The sequence below is a fragment of the Anser brachyrhynchus genome (genome assembly GCF_964034855.1).
Source record: "Anser brachyrhynchus genome assembly, chromosome: 1".
Lineage (NCBI taxonomy): Eukaryota > Metazoa > Chordata > Aves > Anseriformes > Anatidae > Anser > Anser brachyrhynchus.
This window is the reverse complement of record NC_137694.1, coordinates 114521770-114541849: the sequence shown is the minus strand read 5'-3', so window position 1 is coordinate 114541849 and position 20080 is coordinate 114521770. Positions and strand designations below refer to the sequence as shown.

Sequence of the window (20080 nt, the reverse complement as noted above, 5' to 3'; positions counted from 1 at the left end):
CAGGTGGGGCAGCAGGGCAAGAGGAGAAGGCTCTGGTTCAATATTGGAAGGATGAGGTAGTGATCGGAGGTGTCTTTTCCCAAATCCTAGATGCACTTCAAGGCAGGGGCTATGTCCATGCATTTCGCACTGTGTGGCTGTGTTAGGGAATGTCACAAGTCTGAAACTGCAAAAGGTAAAAAAGGTCCCTGGCCCAAAGTGCTCACTGTCTATGTAGATAAGGACTGGGAGAGTAAAGAGGCAAAAAGTAACGGAGCAGACTAAATGGAGCATGGAAAATAAAATATGTGGTTTTATGTCTTAGCCTGCTGCCTTATGTCTGCTGCCCAAGGTTTTGTATTTTTTTTTTTGATAGTATTGAGATGTTGAAACCATAAATAATTGTTTCTAAAGCAGGTTAACAGATGGTTTTCTGCCATATACTTGACTGGAACAGAGGGGAATCCAATTCTCAAATAAATCCTCTGAAAAGGAAAGGAGAACAGTTCATCCCTCTGGTCTCACTAGGTATCAGCGGCTAGCATCATATTTAGTGTTTTTGTAACCACTTAGGTTCAGACCAATTTTATTAGGGGCTGAAGGAGACAGGGCGCAGTGATGTCACCTGACAGGCTAGAAGGGACACTGTCTTCCTGGGACAGCACCAAAATGCAGTGGAACAGACCTCGCCCATGCCTAAGGCCTCACAAGCAGAAAGGCTGGTTTGAGCCTCCTTCATCCATCTTGCCAAGTCCCATCACTGTCACGTGAAAGCAAAAACAGGCACTAAGCCTATGGCAGCAGAATTCATCCCTCAGCATTTGACTTGATGCTGCTAAAATACAAAAGCCTGGAGAGTTAGAGGAGCAGTTTCAGGACTGTTCACTACGGGGAACCTGAACTGAGGAACATCAAACCTAATTTTCCTGGGCAACCTCAGTTGTACCTACATGTGTAGTCCGGTTGAGAGGAGGATCGTGCTTTTGAAGTTCATCTCCTGATGGCTGCATTCATGCTATCGACAATTGGAAGGTAGTTGAAAAGTAAGAGAAACAAAAGGGACATGCCCACTTTGTGCCTATCTGAAGGGTGGCATGCTCCAACTCATTCGCAGTTCAGTAAATCCTCCTCGGGGAGAACAGAATGAAAAGACATCTTCAATTTAGGCAACAAGGGATATATATGATCTGCAGATCCAGTAAGTGTCACGGATGGGTTGTTGGTCTCAGGCACAAAGGAAAATTATGGAATTAGATTTCTTTACAGGTAGTTGTTTTGACACTTTACAGCCAGCTTCTGAACAGAGGTGTGTCTAAAACAACACAAAGGCCTCTGAACATGTGTGCTTGTCAAAACTAATAAACACTCAATAATTCCAGGACTACTCATGTCAGGTAATGCTTCTAGTATGTATTTAGTAAGGACAAAAGCTAACACTAGAAGAGCACATCACTGTGTGAAATACTAACAAAGACGGATCAATATTATTTTTTTGGTATATTCTCATATGAATATAAACTGCAGATTCAAGAGGGTTTTTTGGTTGTTGTTGTTGTTTTTCCATATGTTTGCAGTCTGAATCTGCCATCATCTTGCATCTGGCTAACAGTCAAACCATACAGGCTTCCTTCTGGGGTTATACCCTCAATCTTTGTTGTGATTGAACCTGGCATACAGCTAAACACCACATGGCCATTCACTCACTCCCCATCCTAGCAGGATGAGGAAGAAAATTTAAAAGAAAAGTGCAAGAACTCATGGGTTGAGATAAGGACAGTTTAATAAGAAAGAAAAAATAAATAAAATGAAAGAAAAGGGAAAAACAATCAAACAAAAACAAGAACAACAACAAAAATAAACAAAACAAGTGATGCACAACACAATTGCTCACCACCAGCTGACTGTCCAGCCAGTCCCCAAGCAATGGCAACATCCCCTCTTCCCTCCCCAGGCCAACTCCCCTGTTTTATTATTCAGTGTGATGCCTGTGGTGTGGGACATCCCTTTGGTCAGTCTGGGCCAGCTGTCCTGGCTGTGTCCCCCCCAGCTCCTGGTGCACACCCAGCCTGGTTGCTGGCAGGGCAGCATGAGAAGCTGAAAAGTCCTTGACTTAAAGTAAGGACTGCTCAGCAGCAAGTAAAACATAGGTGTGTTATCAGCATTATTTTCCCTCTAAATCCAAAGCACGGCACTATACGAGCTACTGGGAAGAAAATTAACTCTATCCCAGTTGAAGCCAGAACAATCTTATATCAAATTTCCAGAGTTCTGATCTCCACGTGATGGTGCTAACATGATGTGACCCATCACTCATCTGCCTCAGCAAGAAGAGCATGTAGACAGCTGAGTTAGTCCCCACATTCCTGCTCACACATATTTTGAATTCACAGTTTCCCACTGCTTCAGGGGAAAGGTGTTAAGAGGACAAATGTTCTGGAGAGAATGACCTGTACCATGGGGTATCTTCATTTGCTGCCACCTTTCACTCTCAGCCTTGTAGGTACAGCTAAGTGTGAGCAATTTACCAGTCTTGCTACTGACAAGCTTGTTCCTGTGGTAAAAGTCTGTGTGAGTATCTACGGGAGGAGAAAGGAGAGGTAAGAAACCAAGCAGGTCAAAATAGTCTTCACTTGTGTGTCCAATAACACAGCATGAGCAATTTTCTTTTTTCCCCACAGTCACTTCCCTTTCTCTAAAGGGGTTGCTCACCTTTGGATGGTGTTGGTGTCAGGCTCAACTCAGGTCCCTCAGGGGTTCATCTTCAGGGCCAGAACAAAATGGAGAAGTGGGTGTACAATGTGGAAAGCTAAAGGTCTCTAAAAAACAGATTAGTTCTGAAAATACATCACCCTGAAGCGAAGTCCAAGGCATCACTGATTTCTTCTCCCTCCAAGGCCTGGAACTGGGCAAACTGAACATGGTGGACCTCATACACACGGCTTCAGTGTTGGGATCCAGGCACCCTGTGCCCCTCACACGCAAGATGGGGCAGCACCTTTCTTGCTGCCAGAACCAGGCCTGCCCTACAGAAAGGCTCATGAGGGCATCCAAAGGTCTACCTTCACCCAAACCCACAGCGTACTCTTCCACCCAGGGGTTATCAAGGCCTCATCTTCTGTGAGGCCACCTACTTGATAGGGAAGGAGAGGACAGTTACTGCTGGTCTCAATGCTCAGGCAGTGGTTTGTTCTCTTTGCTTACTCTAAGCAGCTCCTTTCTCCACATGCCAACCCCTCCAAACCCCTTTTGGAGGTGTCTGGCTCTTCCACACTTATACAGGGCCCAAGCACCTGCCCAGGGCTGTGAGAGGAGCCATGATGTTCAGGATGAGCAATGTCCTGATGAGAGAAACCGCTCGCTGCTAAGTTGCATCCTACTCAGCCTGATGGGACATTGATTTCCAAGACTGGGTGCTTTCTGATCAGCCCCGTGGGAGTCCCAGGGCTGCTGCTGGTTGGGTGTGACACCGCAGGTACCACCAGGGCAACCGGGTTCATTGTGAGCTCGGCGGCTTCCTACCCCAACTCTCTGTCCCTTGAGATGCCAATATGCAGCGCTTCACAAACCCGCTTCTCAGGCACGTAATTTCCAGGGGCTGCTTTGATGCTGCTTCAAAGAAACAGTGCTTGCAGTATTTAAGAGCTCTGAGGGCTCTGCAGCTTAATGGTTTCAACACTGTTTTTTTAGGGGAAACAGATATTCCAGAAAGTCTTATTACAGGAGAAAAAATTGCCGAGGAGACCAGCCTGCGCTGGCCAGTATGGACACTTGTTCATGCTGGCAGCAGCCAAGGGTGGGTGCCCTGGAGGTACAAACTGCTATTAAGAGATGAACTGCCCATCCATCAGCAGAACGGTGTCTTTCAGGAGCTGTGTGATTCTCTGACCATGACCTATGGGAAATGCGTAATTGTGACAAGAGACAAAAGGCAGCCGACACATGTTGAGGCAAAAGACGGCAAGGAGCAGGAGACAGAAACTCTGCCTCCAGTTCCACCAGTGATCTACATGTCTGGCATTAAGTGTTGCCCCAAGACTGCTAGAGCCAATGGCCATGAGCTTCTCATTGCGCCTTCATCTTATAGCTATCTTTCTCCAATGGATGTTGCTTGGTCTTCTTTGAAATGGTTTATTATAAACAACAGGAAGGACTTTGCCCTGAAGTCTGTTGAGACAACTCACTCCTATAGATGCATCCTCTTCAATGACTTGATTACTAAAGGAATAGAGAAGATGACCCCAAACAAATGGAAGGTAGCGATTAACAAAGTGAAGAAATGGGAAAACTACTACCTTGACACATTTTCTTAAGTATTTCTTCCTACAGTCATGCCTCAGATGTGTTTTGATAGTGGTTCCAGCTCTGTTGAGCCCTTCCCTTCAAAGGATATAAACTTAAAACAAAACAACCCACCATGCCAGTAGTACTAATAAAAGAGATCACTTTAAATTTGAATGTTACATTTCAGATGTATTCCAGGACTAGGCTAATAAGTTCTGTACTTGCACTGAAAAGGGACAGTTAATTTGGCTTATTGCAAAATGGGATAAAGCATGCCTAAGGCCCAGGTTAGCCTGCCTTCCGGATACATTCCTCTGTCATGGGAGTCTTGAGACCATGCCACAGAGGGAACTGTCCTCAATTTTGAGAAAGACTGGGCTGCAAAATGAAATCTGTAGGTCAGGCCCATCTCTGACCCCCATGGAAGATCTGCTCCTGAACAGGGAATACGCTGGACCATGACTGATGCTAGAGACCACAGCTTAAGGAAGTCAGAAGAATTTATTGCGACTTGCCCATAACTTAGGCATTAATATCTGTTATCAGCTCATTATGCCCAGTAGTTCATTAAGCCTAGTGCCTTGCTTCTAAAAATGCTCTGCAATAAACATTTCAATGTCAGGTAAATCTTTTTTTTTTAAAGGGAAGTTCCTTTCTGAAGCCTAATAATTAGTAGTCGGTTCAGGCTTTAAAGCATGAAGAGTAGTTTGGTCTCTCAGGATAAAATATAGCATTCATCATTGCAGATTTTCCCTATCCATGACATCAATTCACTCTTGTTTGAATCCTACTGGGCCCTGAGATGCAATGATTTCTCACAGAACTGAGTTCAAAAGATTATTTACGAATGATGAAAAGTAGTGCTTCTTAACATCAGTTTTAAATGTGTTGCTTTTCAAGTTCATTGAATACTTTCTTGTTTTTGTAAAGTGGCTCCCAATTTACTTTCTCCATGTAGCCAATTACTTTGCATGTGTTTATTGTGTACTTTTAAGACAGAAAACTAAAACCATGAAAACATAAATAAGTTATAAGATGATTCACAGGTTCACTAAAACATCTCAATGCACTGAGGAAAAGCTGTGCAGTTTTTCTACAGTGTGTGGAAACAATCTAAATGAGCATTGTAATTTGGTGTGGCAGAGAGATATCTGAACAGGCAGTCTCATTTACCTTCAGAAGAATCTACTCATATCATTCTCTAAAGCTGAGATATGAGTATACAGGGGAAAATAACCATCTTTTCTCAGCATCATATTCATCAGCAAAAACATCTGTTCATTTTTATAAACACAGAAGTAGCACAGAATGGAAAATTAAGTGCTTCAAATGCAGGGCAGTGGGGGAGAAAAGGGGAGAGACTGGAGAGAGGCAGGAAAGTTTCATTTGTCATGGTATCACGGCCCCGAACAAAATTTCATATTGGCTTGAAACAGAAATTTTGCCACTAAATATCAATGAACACGAAGTGGTGTGAAATCAACATGAGAAAAGAAATAAGTCCAATACTTTTTTACAGCAAAAACGTGCAGTAATTGCACACTAGCTTGGTTTTCTTAAGAAACATACGATGCACAACTCATTTTCACAATGACTTTGTTTACCTTCACATGATGACACGGCACTATAATGTTGGCATGAAGCTGCGGACACGGAGTGCTAACTCCAGCCATTGTCAAATCAGCAGAAACCTGAGGACTTCACTGCTCTATTCTGGATTTACACAAGAAGCAGTGAGACCAAACATGAACAGAGCAGAGTCCCACACCGATTCCCCACTGCAGCTCAGCCCTATGGGTCTCTGCTGCCACTGGCTTACACAACTGTGGGTTCAGGGCTACATTGCAACACTTATTTGCTGCTAGGGTGTGTCTGCTGCCATCTGTAATTCACAGTGAGGACCACGGGACCAGGTGCAGAATCACCTGCTTTCCAGCTGTCTCAGCAACGAGTAAGAACCATAAGGAAGTAACTTCTTGACAGGAATTTATCAGTCTTCCCTATTTCATATTCTCTAGTAAGATGAGGGTGAAACCTTCATGAAAACAAGCACGAGGAAAGAAGGGTTTGATGGCACATCTTCCAGAGAGTGAGGGAAAAACATCCTTTGCCAGCCAAGGACCGTGAAGGGTTGAGGAGGCCTCGCCAACCGCCTTCACTCTTCCCAGCCTTCTCCTGGGAGGCTGAGGGCTGGTGAAACTTTTCTACCCAGTCATATTTAAAGTGAATGGAAACCTGTGGGCAGGAAAAGAACTAAGTTGGAAACCAAATGAACTTTGGTATTTTGTATAAAGTCCTCTGAGATGAGTCCTCTTCTTTCTTCTTCCCTCCCCCTTTGCTGCTGTATAAGGGTAATTACAGCCCATGTTTTCTAAAAAACTTTGCAGCGCTTTGTACTGAAGAAAAATATTGTGGCTCATGAAGTTCTGACTCAACTGGTAATTTAGGATGACAAGCAATTCTTTTAACATATGACTAAACAATCTAATAGGAGGATGTTACCAAATAGCACGCACCTCATTCAAGAGCACTTGAAATAGCATGCATGAGTCTAATATCTTCTTGGTAGGATTTTAAATAGCTATTATTTTATTAGGTAGCTCTTGTATTGAGGCCCAGAGTGTTTGACCATTGCAGGATGTCAAAGCAAACATCTTTGTTCCCATTCCCAACCTTGTGACTGAAACACACCACTAGAATAAAACGATTAAAGTGTCTTTGCATAAAGAAGAGAGGCAGATGCAAATGCGTATGTTGATGAGGCAGCTATAACAGATGTCCCTCTCTTCTAAGCTAGCTGGAATGCAAATCACCTGAATTTTCATGATGTCTCATTGACTAATTACTTCTAAATGCTTTTTCAAGCCTCATCTTCATGGGGAAAAAAAAAAAAAAAACTTTTATTTTCCTCCAGTCCATGAGGCAGGCCTGTAATGATTGGCTTAACGCACTTTTTTCCCTATTTTCAAGTCTACTCTCCTAACAATATGATGCAACCCGGAGCACAGATGGGGCAAATGCACTTGGACCAAGAGCCTACAGAGGCCCAAGTCAAGGATGTAATGGTGGGACACAAGATTTGAGCTTCATTGGCAGAGCAGGCAGAGTGGAGCACACTTCAGGCCGTGTATGAGAACTGGGAGAAGGCTGGCCAGGCAGTGGAAAGACAACAGCTTTCAAAGCTCAGCCTCTGCCCCTGTGATCCTGTTCCTTGAAACCTCCTGCTGAAGTGATCACACAAAGATAGAAAGGCACAGGGGAAAGAAGGAAGACAGGGACAACATTCCATGAAAGAAATGCAAAAGAAAAACGCTTTAGAAAACAAATATACATAAGGGCCAGACTCATTAATATGACTTAAATGCCACTTATCTGCCAGTGTCTGACCTTTCTTGTTGGCTAGCTCTAAGCCTCCTCAAATCAGTGACGAGGCCAGAGGAATATGAGTCACACCAAATCAAAAGAGCCATAGGACTGGAAAAGTGCTACACAAACAGAAGATGAGGCACTGGAGAGCAAAACCAACCAGTATAAAGAAATCGAGGAAGAAAAAAGGACATTAAAAAAAAGACACCCGTGTTATCTTCCTGGGGACTGAACGGGAGCAGCCATGCACATTCTTTGCTCTGTGGCAGCCATCTCAAGAGCTTTTGGATAGACTGGAAACAGTCTCCCAGTGAGGCACAGCCTTTGATGCCATTACAAACAGACATTTTCAATAGCTCTTTTATCAGATTCAAAGTGGGAGAAATTGATGCCATATGGAGATTCACATGAATACATGCCTAATCACTTACTTGTGCCCAAACAAACTTTTTCTCTACAGGAACATATGAGAAGTCCATTGCTATGGGGATAACTATTCTGGCAGCTATCAGGTACTCCTGTTATGAAGTGGAAAAGAGGCAGCTGGTGCTCTGATTATACCCATGACAGAAGTTTGATTCACACATATGCCAGTCAAGGTCCAGCTGAGCCTAAACGATATGCTGAGCTTGCTCCGGTAGCCAAAACGAACCAGCTCAAATAGCCAAAGTCAAGCTGTGTAATGAGGTAGGTTGTGTACAAACATGCATCCACCTCTGAGTCCCTGAACCAGGTGGCCACTTACAGCCATCCTGTCTGGAAGTGGCTTCTGGCACACGTCAGGGTATGTATGTGTGCGTGTGTGTGTGTAAATTCAGGTTCCAGAAATTTTACTTGATATGTCTCCACCTACTCATGTGGGTTTGACACTTGCACAGCCATATAGATTGGTTCATTTTCCATGTGATCAGACATGAGACTTTTACAGGGCAGTCAGGTTCCTCGAGTGAGGTCTACCAGTTTCTCCCTAAACTTGACTTGAAGGCTGAGATTAGTAAATAGTTAATGAACAGGGAGAAGAGGCAGCAAGTAGATGTGTCTTTGGAAGCAGTTCTGGGGAGACTCTGGACAACTGGGCCTGGTGAAGGCCAAAACAAGAGAGGTATGTGTCAGCTTAGTCAACTAGTTTCTCCCATGATGGAGCTGGAATGGATGCTCTGAGCGCATGTCACAGTGCTCCTCTAGGCCAGGGCAGGTCGAAAGTCAGCAGGTTGGCAGAGATTCTGACTGACCCCACAACTGCTGAGCTCCTTCATGCTGGAAGAGCCCTGTTCCAGCAGCCACTTCAGTCCTCTCTCTCAGAACCTGTTCAATATTTAGTGTTTTCCTTAAAATTCCAACAGCTAATTTATTTATACATGAGGATTTTGTCTTTTGTTTAGAACCACACAGCCTTCACGTAAGCAGAAGAAAGCCTAAAGATGCAAACACTAATAGCTTTAAACAATTATTTTGTCAGCCTTCTTCAACTTGGTAGTAGTGACAACAACATCCAACAGTGAAAGACCTGTGCAAGCGAGGTGCTGCCTAAGATTAAGTTGCCCATCTGTACAACACGAGTGCTCTTTTTGAAGAGAGTCATTTTGGGGAACAGGGTGGGTGAAGGAAAGAATTTGTAGTTCTGGAGGCACCAGAAGAGTGTGACCTAGTTCACTTTCTGAGATGGGAACATCTACAAAGGAAGCCTGTGTAGACTACCTGCTGTCCAACAAGCTGCAAACTCATGCACACTGTGCACTTCAAGATTCTCTCTTCTTGCTGCCTCCTTTTGCTTGCGGAAACTCAAATGAATTCTCTATTCTCCTTGTAAACTTGCCTGGACTAATCATATAATGCTTCTTTCAGTAAGAAACCAGGCTTCCAGATCCCCATCTGGTTTCTGAACAGGAAACAAACAAATCTGAGCTGCTGTCTCCCCCCAGTGTCAGCATATTTTCTTGTTCAAGGCTGCCACTGCGGCACATACGATGCCCAAGGGTAAAGAAATCTGCTGTAACCTACCCAGTGAAAGGAAACACAGGTATGTTCTCCTTCTTGGTTGGCCTTCGTAGCATTGGCCAAATCTCTGTTCTGATATACCAGAGATGAAAAATTGGTTCAGCTTTGGGAACAGATTAGATCTCTTCTTATTTTTGAACCTGCAGGATGTCAGCCTATGAGACCCATTACAAGCTCTAGGGGTTGCCTATACTGTAGTGCTACTCTAAAGTCAAGGAAAAAAATGTCCAGGTTGAAACCAGACCTGAAGTCTTCAACATACAAACAGGTTTTCTGATATGGCTGTAGATGCAAAGAGGTGGTGATGTGGAGGACTTCTGAGGAGACGCCTCATAACTGCTTTTTGTCTGTGTTCAATCCAGGAACAAAAAAAGGGTTCCTTGTGTTAATTCCATTCTTGCACATGTTTAGCACGTTAGGGTAAACGTGCCCCCCAAGACTTTAATGCCAGTCTTCAGTTCTTTGGGTGCTAAAGGGAGCTCAATTGTTTTGATGCTAAATGACTTGCTTTAAAGGGAGATTGTGTGCATCTGGTTCTGCTTATAGGGTAGCTGTATTGAAGGGGATAATAGCTCTGCTTTCAGGTTTTTTTTTTTGTTTGTTTTTTTTTTAACAATCTTACTTATTGGTCTACAAAAATCTACGCTTGGTTGAGATTCTAAAAAAATCTAGTGAGGCCAATATTCAGAGGCAACCCATGACTGCACGGAACCAACACGCTGCTTACTTTTGAGTCTGGAAAACACTACAAAGGCCTGACAATTTCCTCTTAAGGTTTGGGCATGTGGTTTAGCTAAACTTCTTGGTGTGTTTCCTTCAACGATTTCCCTCAAAGCTGTTTAATGGAAGTGGTTAGGAGAGTCTGTCCTCACTGAACACCGCAGAGCCATTTAATTACATTACCACTCAGTTCCATGTTTGCATACACAGACGACTGCTGAGACAGTGGAGGAAAACAGTTGATTTACAATGGTACTGAGAATTCCCCTGCCAGACAGTCCTGACACTGCCCTAGGAAAGATACTGCTCTATCTATCCCAGAAACAGGTTTCTGCAACGCTTACATCCCCTGGTCACCAAGGCTACTGCATGAACAGTGAGATTTTAAAAATCGCTGCAGTTGATGGTGAGTAACCCAAGCACACCAAGAGCTCTCTGAGCACTAGTCGTATCAGCTGCACACGTAGTCAGATGACGCTTGTGGAACGGGCACTGCGGCAGAGCATCCTTGCGTGACCACACCAGGCACCTCAGCCTGCAGCCACAGGGAGAGGGCAGGAGCGAGCTATACCAGAGGCCTCCCGCATCCTACTGGGCTCCCAAGGCTTCTCCAAGGGCCGTCCACCTTGGCTCTTCCCACCTCTTCACTATCCACTGTCAGATTTCAGATTCATCTTCGTTTCCAGATGATACAAGGATCTGGGAAGTGCTTTATAATGGAAATGTGAAGGTGAACATATCGGTTGCCACTGCTACACATGCCTAAAACTTTACTTCTGTGCAAAAACAATATTCTGTTGATTAACTTACCATGACCAAGTTAGCTTACCCTCCCAGATCTGGTGTTGTTGAACATGCAGGAATGGCTAATAATGGTAATAAAAACTGTCTCTATCTCCTAGGCTGAGCAGCAAATAGAGAGCCATACACAGTATTCAGACACTATACAAAGCAAAATAATGCAAGACACCTCCTATTATTAAACTTCACCAAAGGTTTTCATACTGACATTGTGATTTGCATTATTCTAAGGTAAATCCTAGGTATGGAAAGTGTTTTGAAAAAGACCTGCCCTGAAAATCTGCTGTGTTGGGTTTGTTCATCCAGATTTAACAAAGAGCCCACAAGTCCCAGATTTACACCCCTGTAGGAAGCAGTTGCTCTGAAGAAGCTGCACAGAGACATCCCCATTTCCTTCTGTCTGTCCATGTACCCTGCACACATCCATGATGCACTCAGTGCTATCTCTTTAAAACCAGCCTCCTGCTTTCAGCTAATCTTTAAAAACTGCCTCCCCTGCAGCTCCAAACTGTAGCATTTGAGTAAGCAATAATCAAGGCCTTTTTTTTTTTACAAAGTTTTTTTATTGCATAAATAGAGGCTTAGTTATTTTGCTGTACGTATAAAAAGTTGAGATACAGTTTAAGTGAATGTTACTCTTGAGGGTTTTATTCCTTTGACACATCCTTCATCTACGGGAAGCCTTCGTTCTCCCAGGAAAGGAATCCAAGCAAGCTGCCAAGTGTCAGAAAATCTGCAGGGTGGGGAAACAGCAGTGAGAACAGCAGGCATGATATGCTAGCAGCACATGGGCTAAATCTGCCTGCCCACGTGGCACGCTGCAATCGGAGCTGATCACAGCTCCGCAGTGCTGACACGGGAGAACATTTTTAGGGCAGGAGCATTCACCCCTTCTCACAAACCCATTATAGAAAGACACGCTGACAGTCCTAGAGACAGCAGAATTTAGGAAAAACTGGGCCTCCTGTGGGCCGTTCTGGGTGACCAAGAGGACTTTGGTTAGAGATGCTTTAATGCCAGTCATTCAACAAGGTCAACGAAACATGCCAGACCCACAGGCCCTGCAGAATGAGCTCCTTACCCTGGTGCAGCAGTCCTTTGGGCTATGGCCTCTGGCAGGCAGAACTCTCCACGGCCCAGTGCTGCACACAGAGCACAATAAGGTCTCCTCATTAAAAGCAGCAGGCTTGCTCGTTCACAGGGCAGCGTGCCCTTGTGCCCATCTCCCATTTGTTTATTACTAAAATTCCATGTAACTTACACTGTCCGACTTATTCAGCATAAGCTGAAAGTAATGTTCTCACAACATTTTCCTGTGGCTAGCTAAACTGATTTACAGTAAGAATTTAAAATGGCAAGTCTGCCCAGACACGAGTCCTCAGTATGATGTAAACAGGGGACTGAAAAACACCTTTGTATTTGCTGTTTTTTGCCATGCGAGTGAACCACTCTGTTCCCATGGTTATTGCCAGGCCCCATTTCTAGTCACAATTTCCAATCCCTGTTGCCCGAAATAAGACAGTGATAGGTTTGAAATCAAAACTAGTAAACATTTCTAAAAACTGAGACTCTCTTCATATGTCAGGTGATGACCTCAAAAGGGGAAATTAAGTTTTCTGGCTTAGTAAGAGTAACATTATATCAAACTCCCACTGAGTTTACAAAGGGCAGGCAGGAATAGAATTCCCATTTTGCTTCAGAACAGAGAAATGTGAAATGAATTGATACAAAAGTCACATATCAAGCAAGTCTGGGAACACAATCTTAGAACTAAACCACACTTATTTTGCTAATGGATTTGATCCAATCAGGCAATGATTGCTTAAACTTTGAAAATAGTGGGAAAGAATCCAACATAGGGAATGAAAACTCAAAACTTTAGAAATATAGTTATGTCCATTTAGCATTTTATGCAGAAAGACGTCCATTTTTCACAGTGAAGTATGTATGATGGGTGTTACATTGTATAACCTGCAGCACTTCTGTTACCTAGAGAAGCTTCATGGCAGGAAATTTGGCCCTTTAAGCTGAACTATCAACAATTTGTCATGTATTCAACTAACATGGAATGGCTGATTCTTTTCTATCTTAATTATGTGACTTAAGGCCAAGGAGTCTTAATACGTCATTCTGTCTGGCATAACCTCTCATGCATTTTTTGCCCCAATTTAACCATCTCTTTATGGATCAGGACTTCCTGTGCAATTGGTCAGGCATAAAAATTCAAGGTGATTAAGAACAGAAAATGAATATTGTGCTAAAATCCCCTAAGCCACAAACAATGGCTGACAAGTTGTTTGGTAGTAACTGCATTTCTTACAAAGACGGGGCATGATATGGGTGTGTAAATTAGCTGAAGCATCACAGGAAGCAAGTATTAGAAGGACTCAGATAACTGTAATAGTTCTAACTGCACAATCCAGATGTATCCAAGCCAAAACATAATGGGATTAATATAGCAATGTCATTATCAAACACCAGGATGTCAAATAAATTCTATACCTGGGAGACTCTTCAATCATCCTTCTTCTCTGCTTCTCTTTTCAATTTCTCTTCACGTTCCCTCTTCAATTTTTCTTCAATTCTTTTGCTCTGGTACATTTTTACGCCAGCAAACGCCAAGCAAAGAATCAACGTTTTAGCTGCCAAAATGTACATCAGCAGTGGGAAATTCTCCAAAGCCTGAAATACAAAACAATATATTTAAGCAGTTACTGGAACACTTGTACAATTACAAATTATTCTACAGGGATGCTATATAGCTTCCTACAGCAATGGCATTATTCAAAGCTATGGTAATGTTCCTCTGTTGACACTTTTTTTTTTTTCTGTAGGGAATTTTAAACTAGGTATATAGTCCAGGGGGAAGGGCAAAAACAGGTTCACTTTACTCGAGTTTTTGTATGAAACTCTTTTGAACAGGTCTTTGTCACTTTTGTTTTCTTTACAGCAAATGGAATATTGGCAAAACCTGGAGCTGACAAAGGGAAAGAATTAGGTATACTTGTAAAAGATAAAATGCTTCTGAATAATTCTGATATGCGTGATGGAACCATGCATATCAGCTGTCAGATAAGGTTCCTGAATATACTTCTGTCCTCCTAGAAATTTTAATCTATGGGAGTTTTGCAATTAACTTGCCCAGCTATAAAAGATATAGATAAATCCCTTCAAACTCAGAAATAAAAAGGACACAGCCTCCAATTATCCAGTTTCAAGAGTTTTTAATGCCTGGAACCAAAGAAATTGCACAACATATTTCTATGTTATAAAAGCGTGCTATTGTAAGTGCATATGGAGTGGAAAATAAGATGCAAATGGTATCAGAATACCAATACAACGAGAGCTGCACAGGCGCTCAGTGAAAGACGTCAATTCCAGAAGGATACTGAAGGTACATGAACTTCCCAGCACACTGGTTCAAAGAGCCACCTGGCCAGCAGGACCAGTCCAGCTTTTCAGTGGTGCACAGTAGGTTCACAGTGTAAGTCCTCCCTTGGCAAGCCTCCCAGTAGCACCCCCGTACCCTTAGGAGGCCTTCCAGCACCTCATAAAGCTGTTTGGCCATTGTCAAATACTGAATTTTAAAAAGCCTCACATCCATACTCCATTAGCATGTGCCTTTAAAGTCTGCAAACGAGAGGCTCTTATAACGCAAGCTGCATGCTACTTTTGACATCAGGCCACTCCACTCTAATTTTGCAAAAACCACCATTTTAGTGGCAATCTCTTTAAACTGCAGCTCTCCAACACCAGAGAGGTAGAGCCAAGGCTTGTGGTTAGCTTTGCTTTTATGACAAATGGTCTAATTGAACATGTTAAAATTGGTAGTGCACAAGGTACTTGCTCAAACATTTCTATGCCTTACATGCATACCCTGCAGAGTGCTTATGGCCCCAATGTACTAAAAGATACAGTGGAGAAACCACCCTCCGGTAACAAAAAGAGCTGAGGAAAGAACAGCCAGAGAAAAGCCTAGCAAGAGGAAGGCCAGGAGGAGCAGAGGTGAGCAGAGCAGAGCTTGCCTACAAAATGTGATGGCCAAACCTTCAAGTACGTCTGGCAGAAAAGGACACCAACATCGAGTCCTCTGACCCCACGGTGCAGAGAGCGTGGTGGTTAAGCCACCTTCACCTAGGCAAGGGAAGCATCTTTAAACACAAGACCTACCCAACCACATCTCAGATCCATTTCCTTGAAAGAGCAGAAGTTCACTGCTTTATGAACGTGAAACACCCTCACCTTCCAGTTAAACGCCACCATCTTGGCTGCGGACCGATCCTGCCTGTCCAGCACCCAGCACCGATGAGCGTCACGCTTCTAAAGGCACAGACCAGGGCAGGAGCATCTTGAAGAAACGGAAATTAAAAGAAACGGTAATTAAAAAAAGAATTAATCCACCTGTTTCTACTCAGCATGTCCACCCTGCACCTCTCTGAGGGGCTCGTAACTGCAGCACAGCAGCCGGCAGGGTATCTGTGCCACGTGGCTCGGGCATGACCTTCGTGGGCCTTTTTGGGGCTGAGTGACAGGAGCAACGCCGATGTGGGGTGCTGCTGAAGGACAGGGGGTTGACGGGCACCGGGCAAGTGCTGCACTTGTGCACAGGGGAGGCTGTGCTTTCACTGCACACAGCACATCCCGGCAGCTGCCCGACCGAAAGCACAACGCTGGCCGCTTTCAAAAGCCTGGCGTGTGTGCACATCGATCCGCCTCACTGGTGGCCGAGATGTAGAGGACAGAAGCACACCCAGAATTGCTTCTTGCGTTTTTTAAACCCATCTGCCCTGTTCAAAGCCTGAATGCCTAATGGATCCTGGTATATATTACCATTTCCCAACTCCCTCTCTTTTGCTCATAAATTAATTTTTCAGTACAGCCCACAGCAACACCTCAGAGAACCAGCCAGTCAGCAGATCCCTCAGGTGGGCAATGTACATTTCAGAGCTGAACTTTGGGACTGAGAAACGCCCTAGGGGATGCCAACGGCTGCAGTACACAGCTGCAACATTGCCCTCTGGTCCCTGCTGCTGCTCCAGCAGTGCTGATGCCGTTTCAGCTGCTGGATTTCAAATTAAGCACGCTTCCCTGCCTGAGCACCTCAAGGGATTTCCTGCATGTGGAACAGCAGAGTCACTGCTGGAAAGCATGAGGATGGCTTAGTCCAAACCTCTACTGGCAGCTGGGCTGAGCAAATCACCACCACGCCTCAACAGCTGCTTCTGACCCATCTTCATGAACAGGGAGTCGAGGAAATGCTCTTTCAGCTCCTGTGCAGCTCAGCTAGGCTCTTCACAGGTACCCTTATTTCTCCAGCTAGGGGTATTCCCTTCTCCCCTATTCCCCCAGCTGCGAAGTCCTCACCCTCCGGTCAGCCATAACCAAGGGGGGACACCACTGCGGACCCCAAGCAGGGGTGGGAGGTCTGTCAGAACAGACTCGCTCCGTACATAGGTGCGCTCTCCCGGTGCTTCTGCGCTTCACTCCTGGCCACTGCCCACGCTGGAAACAATGTGTTTTCTTTTTCCCCACTAGTCCCACAAGAGCTGGTCATCCTTAGCTGCCACACTGCTCAGGGAGCAGAGGGAAGCCCTTCTGTTTATCCCAAAGAAGCCCTGAGAGGACCATTCCCAAGCTTGAAGGTGGTAGCCCGTCTCACACCACGTGGCTCCATGCACATCATGGGGTGTTCCAGGATTATATCCCACCAGGGCAGATTCACGTCAGGATTATCAGAAGCTGTGAGGTCAGCCACTGTTACCAGGATCTAACTATATCTGAGCAGTAGTGTGGTCAACTTATTTGTCATTTTGTATTTACTGTGCTGACCCTGAGTTGTGCAGCTCCCTTCTCCTCTTGACAAAATTTAAGGGTAGCCATAAAGTAACAAGTCAGTAGTGTTTCACCTTCAAAATAATAATAAAAAAACAGGCATTCAGACTTCTGATGCTTCTTGCAGAATTTCAGCAGCCAATAAAATTTAAAGTCCTCTGCCAGATGGTCACAGCCAACATCACCCATCAGAGCAGAGTCTGGCTCTCAGCGCACGGTCCAGATTGCTACATGCTTCTCAGGGAAGCCCAAGGTACACAAGCCTGGCCTGATGTGAAGAGACTTGTTGTGGTTTAACCCGGCTGGCAGCTAAACACCACACAGCCGTTCGCTCACCCTCCCCCCTCCCTCTCTGGGATGGGGGGAGAGAAACGGGAAAGTGAAGCCTGTGAGTTGAGATAAAGACAGTTTATTAAGACAGGAAAATAATAATAACAATAATAATAATAATAGTGATAATGGTAATAGTATTAACAATAATAATGTGTAAGAAAACAAGTGATGCACAATGCAATTGCTCACCACCCGCTGACCGATGCCCAGCCTATTCCCGAGCAGCCGGCCCCCCCACCCCGGCCAGCCACCCCTATATATTGTTTAGCATGACGTCAGATGGTATGGAATACCCCTTTGGCCAGTTTGGGTCAGCTGTCCTGGGTCTGTCCCCTCCCAGCTCCTGCTGCACCCCCAGCCTGCTCGCTGGCAGGACAGAGCAAGAAGCCGAAAAGTCCTTGGCCTGGTGTAAACACTGCTCTGCAACAATTAAAACATCAGCATGTTATCAGCGCTCTTCTCATCCTAATCCAAAACATAGCACCCTACCAGCTACTATGAGCTACTTAACTCTGTCCTAACTGGAACCAGGACAGACTGAACTGCCCAAGTGGTGTATCCTCATCTCAAAATCCTGACTTCGGTGGGGTCTTCATCGTCAGCCACAGGCTTCACTCTTCTCCTAAATTGCTTTAAATTCTGTGATTCAGTTGGAATCAATTTTGCAACACGTTGTAAAGAGGCGTGAATTCAGCCATTCAAACACATGCCAGCATCTGGCGTATGATGCTGAAAATGGAGTCTTAGTGATTTTTACGTACAGAAAAAGGTTTTGACTCAGCAAACGTTATGCGAGCCCATCTGTGGGGTCTGATTGCAGGGTACTGTCCCACTGGTGAGAAGCAGCACATAATGCGTATCACAGTGTGCTCTCCTGCAAATGCTTGTTTGCAAGTCGATTATCTAAACATTCAGCACAACATTTTAATATTTCCGCTCTGCTGAGACACAAGCCTGAATCTGCCTTGATTGTATATCCACTAGGAGTAGCTGCACTGAAGTCACACAGCAAGGGAAGCAAAGAAATTATCCCTTTGTTCTGAACTGTGGTGTTTTAGTCTAAAATGCTTTCTCTGAGAGCTGACACTTTTGGTGGGCTGTCTTTACAGTGTCATCTGCGCTTGGAACTGAGTGGGGAAGCCACCGCTCTCTCCCTGTTGCATTCCCACATCCTGTACCACCAGCCTCCAGTGGTCATGCACTTCTCCCCACTTCTCCTCTTGACCCTTCTGGTCTCCATCTTGAGTCAGATCTTATTAAATATAGCTGAAACCCCAAGACAGAAAAAAAAAAATGGGTGGAGCTGGGTCATAGGGTGGAGAGGAGAAAGTGGAAGACAAAATGGCCAGATTCACTTCACGTTGAAAAATAACGTTTGTTACCACTGACGTTGTTAATTCAGAAGTAAAAAGCTCAGACACTGTACTTTCAAGGTTGTGATATCTTAAAGGCAAGCAGGCAAATAAACAGCTGAAGTTTCATGTTTGCCTTTTCAGAGGCAGATAAGGCAAAGATAGGAGTTCAGAACACATCTACAGTCAGGCATTGTTCGTTCCCCGAGAAAATACAGGCTCCCTTAACAAACACAGCACTACCGGGAACGGAGAGCGGGCCCCATGGAAGGTCACTATTACCTTCACTCAGAAGCAAGGAGGTCTCATGCCGAGCCATGTGAGAAAGAACTGGGAGCACTAGGCTCTGCCTGAAGCTCTGCCAGAGACTTCATAATCTATCCATCACATACTCATATGCTCCTATGCAGGGCAAGGATAAAATGACATCACTCTCACACGTGTCTGCGGCCTTCTTCCCTGTGACTGCACCTCGCTATCACCAGCCTATTTACACTCAGACCTCTGTGAAGCAGATCAAACTACTGCAAACAGGAAAGGGAAGAGAGAGTCTGCCTGTGCCACACACCCCAGCGCTGTACTGGCAATCCTCCGTCAGCTCCAAATGCTGTGAGGTCTACCGGGTCCAATGCCAACAGATAGGGTCACCAATGCAGCACTAGAGGCTCATGTCCTCAGCAGGGCTATCGAGCTCCCAGGGAGGGCTGCACCAATTCCCTGAGCTAGCTTTTAGCTGATGCCAGCCCCAGGATCTCTGCCCAATGCTGTGTTGTGCAACACAGACCACCCCGGACAGACTGACTTGGGCTCCAGTCGGATGGGAAGTCTGTGGTGGAGCACAGAATTGAATCCAGATCTCTCAGCCACTGAATTATAGCTTCACTCCACCACAGCAACCACATCACAGCCCAGCCACTCACGCCATTGTTTTCTTACGCAGCAGCAGAATATCGACTGGCCTGCATGCTCCAGAAAACTTCCACACAGGCATCCGGGTGCTCGCAATCCCACTTGAGTTGTCTTGGCTGAATGTCTCGCTCAGCCTGCCAGTAACTCCATCTACTCAGAATGGGACTTGAGATATTCTTCTGTCTGCTGGGGGTTTCTGAGCGCCTCCTTCACATCCACTTTGTGGAAAGCTGTAAAAGTCACCAGCCGGAAGGCCTCAGAAAGCAGCGAGCTACTTAAGGTAACTGATGCATTTAAAATAGAGTGACGGCTGAATATTCACTAAATTAGAAAAGGGACATTTCATTACACCTGTCTCTTGTTGCTGCTTTCTTTAATGCATGTTTTTCAGGAAACAAAATGCACGCTTCCCACCTGGACAGTCACTGGAGGATCTACCACTGCCTGCTGTGACATGCATCAGGCTTTGCACCTGGAAGTCAGGATCAAGCCTCCTCAAAAAAGGGAGA

General features: G+C 44.8%; 2 protein-coding genes across 11 annotated transcripts in view; one reads left to right on the top strand and one right to left on the bottom strand.

The window, feature by feature from the left end:
- The first annotated feature begins 233 nt into the window (after nucleotides 1-233).
- Nucleotides 234-11877, top strand: LOC308199656 (protein FAM243B). The gene has a single exon (XM_080604117.1). The coding sequence runs from the start codon at nucleotides 3528-3530 to the stop codon at nucleotides 4287-4289; it is 762 nt and encodes a 253-aa protein (XP_080460243.1). The 5' UTR covers nucleotides 234-3527; the 3' UTR covers nucleotides 4290-11877.
- Nucleotides 11878-15408: 3531 nt separating this feature from the next.
- Nucleotides 15409-20080, bottom strand: part of KCNE2 (potassium voltage-gated channel subfamily E regulatory subunit 2) — a 113174-nt gene continuing 108502 nt past the window's right edge. For 9 of the 10 annotated variants that reach the window (XM_080604139.1, XM_080604142.1, XM_080604140.1 and 6 more), the window contains one exon: nucleotides 15409-15493. The gene's annotated coding sequence lies outside the window, so the exon portion shown is untranslated. Of the gene's footprint in view, nucleotides 15494-19598; nucleotides 19802-20080 lie in introns of those variants that run through there. The other variant, XM_080604134.1, reaches the window with a different exon arrangement.